Source organism: Phragmites australis, chromosome 8, assembly GCF_958298935.1.
Source record: "Phragmites australis chromosome 8, lpPhrAust1.1, whole genome shotgun sequence".
In the NCBI taxonomy this organism is placed as follows: Eukaryota; Viridiplantae; Streptophyta; class Magnoliopsida; order Poales; family Poaceae; genus Phragmites; species Phragmites australis.
Window position 1 is genome coordinate 5,690,152 of NC_084928.1, and position 7,753 is coordinate 5,697,904.

Here is a 7,753-nt window from a genome sequence, read left to right on the forward strand (position 1 = left end):
CGGCAGGCGGCGGTGGCAGACGGGTCACGGGGAGGGGATGGAGGAGAGATGAGGAGAGAGAAAGAAGAGAGAGAAGAGGATAAATTTAGGGATTTTACATTTTCAACGATTTTTTTTATAGTCTATTACAAAAGAATTCTCAAGGTTATCCCTTCAGATAGAATTCTCTTTTTTCTTTACAATTTTGATCGAAGAGAAACTATTAGAGATTAGAGAAAATAAATATATTAAAAAATAAAGAAAGGAAATAAAATGAAAAAATATAGTTAGAGATAATCTTGATGGGTGTTCGTTTCTGACGGTGATTTGAAATTGGTGGGTACATGAGTGGGGCGAAGGGTAGAGAAGTTGTGAGGAGAGTAACTGCTGAGTGTACCTGGCATTACTACTAATAGTAATATATATATAGGAGTAGAACGGAAAGCTATTTAATACTTATTCACAAACCTTGAAAAACTGTTTGGAGATATAAATGAATAAATGAATTGTAATTGTACTGATAAACCTTAGGTAGTACTACTTTTGGGAGTTGCGCTTGCACCTATAAGACTTGTGAACCCTACTCTTAGAAATACATTTCATATTTAATTGTAGGGTGACTTTTCATAATTTCGGTCACTCTTACGAGCTGTTAGATTTTGAAATAAGATCATCTCCAACCATTTTCTCTTCATTTTATTTTTTTCTGATTTTCTTTCTTTTTTATTCCTTTTATTTTTTTTTCTCATTTTGAACGGTTTCTTTTCGAATAGATTTGTAAAGAGAAATGAGAGATAATTTCGTTGTAGAAATAATGATCTTAAAAATTCTTTCGTAAAGAAAAATCGTTAGAGCGCTGAAAAAAACAAAAATCCCCCTTCACAAAGGAAATCCGTTAGAGATGATCTAAGGATTTGTTACCTGCCCCTTTTCCCTTCCCATACTTAAACTAGAACACCTAAAATATTAGGATGTTTGGTTTACGGCTCCAGTGAGCCTGACCAAAATTTGGCCATGATGGCCATGAGCAATACTAGGGCAGGACCAAAATTGGAACTATATAGATGGTGTTTGGTTTATGACCAAACTAAATTTAGTAATGCTAAAACTATTAATATGATATGTAGGTCTATATGTCACTATTATTTTTTATTTTTAAATATAGTCAATATGGATCTTGTTTTTAGATTAAATTGCAAGGAATGCAAAAATTCAAACAGATTATAAATCAAATGCATGGTTTAAAAAATATAGTTGTTTAAAGGTCATAAATCCAAAATACAAAGAATTTAAAAGAAGAAACCAGCAGATCATCGTACATAGCCAAATCCCCAGGTGACCGTTTTTATGAGGACCACGACTCACGTTCTTTTGTGCCTCCAGTATCAGTTCCTAGATCAAATAGCTGATACGCACAGAATTCAACAGAATGATATCAAATACATAGTTCGAATAAAATAATTACCTAAAGACGCAAAAAGATGGTCTGGTGGATAAGGATCCACAGCAGACCAGCCGGATAGAAGAGCCTACAGCGGAGCGGAGCGAACAATGATGCAACCTAATGCCACAGACAACTCGGGCGTGGACGCGATCTTAGTCAATTTCAACTGTATTGAGGTTGATCTCCATCTCAATAATCTGAAATGAGTTTGAATTGGAAAAGGGATGTGTGATAATTCTGAACAAACCGAGTATATCTCAAACGAATCGAATTTGCATTCAGAAACGAAATCGGCGATGATTTGAATGAATCTGGATTTGAGATATTTAGGATTAAATTTAATTAGGGGTATTTGAATTTAAAATTTGAAATTGGAGATTGATTCAAAAAGACTATATGAAGTTGGATTCAAAATTGAGTTTGGCATTAGTTCAAATAAGGGTATTTGAATCAGGAAAAGATTTGAACCGGAAACATCAGGATTTGAGATAGGTTTGAATTCAAGAGAATTGAATTCAATTTGTATTTGAGTTGAAAAGAATAAAGATTGAGATTGAATTTGAGAGACATTCAAATTCGAGTTGACCAAAGTTACTTAGAGATAATTCAATTGAATAATTGAATTATATATTTTAGCTGGATTGGAAGATCGATTTTCTCGGATTGGTTTGGATTAGAAAATTACTGAAAGGAACTAGAACATATTCTAATTGAGAAGCAATCACTTCGAATCACCACACAAAGAACCACGAAAGCAAACAAACCAAAAATGCACATGCTTAATTTATTACAGCGATTAATTCAGAAACTAATTCAGTGATCTTTGGAATACTTAGCCAAATAATATATTTTGAATACACACATACAAGTATATACATATTCAGATATATATTTTCTTGATTTTATACTGGTTTAATAATTAGAAAAAGTTTTAATTTAGAGTGATTTTTGCTATTTTCTAAAATGCTAAAACTCAGGATGTTACAGTTTTGCTGTAGGAATCTTGCCCACCTCCACAATTAACTGTAGCTAGGCATGATCATTTTTTTTTGACAAGATCAAAGTTAGGCTACAATCCAAATAGAGAGCAAAATTCAGAACAAATCTAAAATTTGACTTGGCACACCCTGGCACCAAGCCAAACAGCCCACACCCCACCTCTACTCCCACAACTCTAGTAGATGCCCACCATTAGCTGGCTGGCATAGTTGCCATGGAAGCAGGTGCGTGTAACAATTTCTCACTCAGTACTACAGTTCTTTTTTGTGCAGAGCAGGCTAGGGAGCACGTGTAGTGCACGAAAAAATTAAAATTATCCTTTGCTTTTGGAGTCCTCCGGTCTGTGCGCGAGCATGTTCTTACCTTTCTGGTCGGTTCAATTTTTCGGTGCTTTCCAACCCGGTCGTATTCATATCCAAGCAGCCAAATTCAAAATTTGGCAATCACATGGTCATAAAATTTTAAAATTCATAACGTTCTGTAGATACAAATTGTCATTTTAAGTTCAATTAAGAACTAAAAATCTTGTCAACTCTTACTGTTCAAATTAAGTAATAATTGGACAATGGATTTACTCATAAGAATAAATTGACATGAGACATGTTCTTGGCCATTTTTTTTCATTTTTTCATGATTGTTTTTGCACCTGATTCATTTATATTTGCTTGTGTTTACAGAAAAAAAAATGAAAACATGTATGATAGACAATTATGCATCCGTATTCAGTTCATTTTCAAAACTAGACTTTAAGTATTTAATTGCACAAAGGAAATATTCTCACTGTTTACTGCAAGTCTTCCTTATCCTAATAAGGCTAGCTAACTAACAAGCCAGCCGTGTAGTCACCAATGATGAAGCACAGCACAACAAATCTGAGCACACCGGTTAACAAGGAATGAGAGGAGAAATCGGAAAGAAAGCTAAGAGCTCATTTTCTGATTTAGTGGATGCATATAATCCCAGTAAAAAAATATATGTTGTTTGCATCTATTGTTCCCATTTGTATGAGCAAGCAATAAAAACTGATATTTCGTATGAGCAAGCAATAAAAACTGATATTTCGTATGAGCAAGCAATAAAAACTGATATTTCGTATGAAAGTTATAGACAAATAAAGGAAAACTCCATCCGTGGCCGTGTGTAAATTGAAATGCCAAAGTAAGGTAAATGACTCAACTACAATATATTTGTACAACTTCATTACAATTCAGGATCAGGCTCAATTATTTGGATGGTGTCTCCCTCATGAATCAGAAGGCTTATTCACAACTGTAATGTGGTCGTATAACATAGTCTTATGTATGTGAAGTAAGGTATGATTTCAAACCATGCAATTAAACTTCCAACAGGCTTTATGCATCTTCTTTTTTTAGAAATATATGTGAATGTGCTGCTTTGCTCACATGTCATCTCGTACTCGCTATTTGTGTATATGGTGGTGTAATTGTGTATATGTCACTAGCCTCCTAATATTCTTTGTGTCATTGCCCAATGACATAAACACAAATAGCAAGTTAGTGATATGCACGCAAATTTAAGTGCCATACATGCATTTAGGAAGTTAGTTTTTTATATATTTTTATGACTATTTGATTTTTTTGGCAATGCACACTCTCCGTCCATCGAGGTATGATATTCAGGGCACATTTGGATGCGAGAATCAATTCTGATTTTGGACCGATTTCAGTTTCTTGCATTCAAACGTTGAGCCATTTCCCCATTTTTCACAGAATCGATCGGAGAAATAGCTGAGAAACCTGAAACAGCCTCCGGCCAGTTTTGCCGTTTCTCCATGAATCTGAAACGGCGAAACGTTTGGGATTGAATCAGCGATGAACCAAACGGGGCCTCAGATTTTTATGTTTCAGATTTGAGATTTGTCTTTCTTTTTTTCTTAGCATGTAATTTGAGTTTAGACTTCAAATTGCGATACAACATATTGATATTGTGCTAATGTTTTCATTTTTTTTCCATAATTTTAGACTGTTCGAATCAACTTTTAGCAGTGGTGAGACGGATTTAGATCTTCTACAGTGGAGTGGCAACTGCAGAGAGCGAACCGCTATGCCAAATCTGCACCGTCCGATTAGGTAGCAAACAAGCTGATCCCATGCCCCAGCCCCGGGGGACGGCTGCAGTCGCGGCCGAGCGTCCACCAGCCAGCCGGCCTCGATCGCGCCAGTGACCATACGCCATTGCATGATCAGCGTGCGAATTTTGACCAGCTCTCTATGGATCGTATTTTGTAGTATCAGTGTCTCCAAAATTGTCACCACTGGCTGCCGGCTGGATGCCTGGATGACGCGGACAAGCTGTGGCAGAGACCTGTGATGCAATGCAAATGCAAGCGCGTCTCCTGTTCAACTTGCCACCATCAGAAAGTAGTCGGCCAGCCGACGTGCCAGGTATATTGCATTCTTGACACTCACATAGGACAGTACTGGATGGAGCAGAGGACATCGCATTCGGATCACCTCAAGCCATATTATCTTGACTTGGTTGACTAGCATCCATACTTGCATCCAAAGGACAGGTGATGTGGAAAGTAGAGTATCCGTTCTCATCTGACAGTTCGCGTTGGTTGGCTGGGATGGCCGGGGAAAGAAGAACGGAATAGGACTGGAGTAGTTCCACTGGCATGAAATTCCAGCACGTGTGACTCCACGATGCGTTGTGCAGATAATGTCTATCTCTGCCATCTGCCGCTGCTTTTTAATTCAGAAATGTCTAGTGTAGCGGTTTCTTGCTTTACTTCGAGATCCGTGCGGTGAAATGTTCAAACGGCTGAGATAAGCATTGTGTACAAATCACGTTGCGGAAATTTCCCGTTTGGATTCCAACAGCCCGTGACGCTAGGTAAAGTACTCGTGTCGTGCGATGAAGGTCCTTCCTCCCCCTGCAAAACCAGGTAGGTGTCGCTAACAGCCAAGGTTTTTTACCGCAACAGCAGCGGCCGTGCACGCGTCTTGGGGTTTCTTAGGCTATGCTCTGCTCTCGCACGGTCGCAACCCGCAAACCGCAGCAGACGGGCCACCGCCCCTGTCTTTGGGAGCGATGTGCAAGTCCAGGTCCAGCTCCGACGCGTTGCCCTCGCAGCGCGCCCCCTCTTCCTCCGCCAAGCGCCGCCTCGCCGCCGCCGCCGCGGCCTCCTCCTCTTCCCCATCCACGTCCTACTCGGGGGGACCCTCCGGCGAAGGGACAGGCACAGCCAGCGCCCAGCACCGCGCCACCTCATCGTCCTCCGCCTCCTCCGCGTCCTCCAGCCGTGCCTCCCTCGCTGCGGCGCGCGCCTCGCTCCCGGACCCGCCCATCCTCTACCCGTTCCAGGAGCTCGCCGCCGCCACCAACAGCTTCCTCGCCAAGCGCGTCGGGAACTCCTCCTCCGCCTACTGGCGCTGCTCCCTCCGCGGCCGCGACGCCGCGTTGTTCCAGCTCCAGCTCCGTCCCGACGCCACCGGCGCCCTGGACGCCGCCGCGCTCGCCAGGATCGGAAGGTACCACCACACCAGCCTCGCGCGGCTGCTCGGCGCGTGCCCCGCTGGCGCCCACGTCTACCTCGCCTACGAGCTCCCGCCCGGGGCCGCCACGCTTGCGGCGTGCCTCCGCGGCACGCGGAACCCCAGCTTTACGGCCCTCCACACGTGGGTCTCCCGCGTCCAGGTCGCCGCCGACGTCGCCCAGGGGCTCGAGTACGTCCACCACCACGCGGACGCCGTCCACGGCCGCGTTTCGCCCTCCGCCGTGTTCGTGTCCGACCCGGGCCTCCGCGCGCGGCTCACCCACTTCGGCGCGTCTAAATTCGCCGCCGCCGCCGACACCCGAGAGACCGGAGACTCCCCCTACGCGGCCCCGGATTCGAGTGAACCGTCCCGGGAGGCGGACGTGTACGCCTTCGGGGTGCTGCTGCTAGAGCTGCTCTCCGGGGAGGAGCCGACGAGGTACCGCTTTGACAGGGGCACCAAGGAGTTCCTGCGGGTGTCGATCCTCGAGACGGCAGCAGCGGCGGTGGCGGGAGGCGCGGTGAGGAATTGGGTGGACAGGAGGCTGGGAGACTCGTTCCCCGTGGCAGCCGCCGAGAGGCTTGTGGAGGTGGGGCTCCGGTGCGCGGCAGCGGAGGACCGGCCGGAGATGACGTGGGTGGCGGGGAAGGTGTCCAAGGTGTACCTGGAGTCCCGGGCGTGGGAGCAGAAGCTCCGCGTGCCGACCGAGTTCTCCGTGTCGGTAGCGCCTCGGTGAACTGAAAAGCAACTCTATGGAGTTTTTTTTTTTCTCTCACAAAGCTAGGCATTGCCTCTGCCCTGTTTGGATCAGATTTGGGGTTGGGGACCCGGATGGAAGGCTTCGGCCTACGGCTGCGTTCCCATTTGTTTTGGCCCAGAAGCCTAGAACGCATGTTGAGCAATTGGGCTGGGCTGATCCCGAAAGGGAAACTTTAGGTTTATGCCAAGGATCAATTGTCGTTTCTGATTTTGCCACTGATTTTTCTATTATTAGGTTTGTGCCACTTATTTGTAAAAATTCTTCGATTCATACCACTAATTGCTACGGTTAGACCGATAAACCTCTTCAGCTTATGTTATTGGTTGATCCGACTAGTGGCATGAATCTAACAAATTTTGGAACCAATGATATAAACCAGATAATTGCAAAAAACAATGATATAAACCTAAATTTCTCTTCTGAAAACCTACGATCGTGCTTTTCCTGCGTCCTCTTAGCAGGACGGTACTGGCAGGAGCACTGCTAATCCCCCGCCCGCCACCAGACAGCTTCCCTCCTTTTTTAAATTTTTTTTTCCTTCTCATTTTTTTAAAAAAGACTTTGCACGAGAAAAGTTAACTCAAAAAGTTTTTTAAAAAATTTGTATGAGAAAGTTTGGTTAAAAAAGTTTGAGAAAAAATTAATAAGAATGTTTATCTCAAAAATTTTAAAAAATGAAAAAAATTACTTAGACCCCACGCAGCAGTCGTGCGTTCCCAGTTGGCAGCGCGCGCAGAAGAGAATTTTCGTACTGGCGGCCCGCATAGAAACCCGTTTGCACTGACGTCCGCATGATGCAAGCGCGTACCACACCAGACACCCATCCGCTCGACGGGAAGCTGGAGAACCTTCACGTCACTGCTTCCATCGGCGGATGCATCTGGAGATGCGCTTTGCCGCGTGTACGTCCAAGAATCCTAGAAAAATTCTGGCACGGTACGGCATCGTCGTTGATCATGGTGTTTTCTTAAGAAAAAAACCAAGCGGCTGGTGTGCAGCTGCTACCTCAAGGATCCTTTGTCCACCTTGTCTAGTCTTGCCTAGCAAGATTAGAGATGAGTAAATATATTT

General features: G+C 43.9%; 1 protein-coding gene across 1 annotated transcript; it reads left to right on the forward strand.

Moving 5' to 3' along the window:
* Positions 1–4,957: 4,957 nt before the first annotated feature.
* Positions 4,958–6,991, forward strand: LOC133926428 (chitin elicitor receptor kinase 1-like). The gene has a single exon (XM_062372367.1). The coding sequence runs from the start codon at positions 5,477–5,479 to the stop codon at positions 6,656–6,658; it is 1,182 nt and encodes a 393-aa protein (XP_062228351.1). The 5' UTR covers positions 4,958–5,476; the 3' UTR covers positions 6,659–6,991.
* Positions 6,992–7,753: the final 762 nt, after the last annotated feature.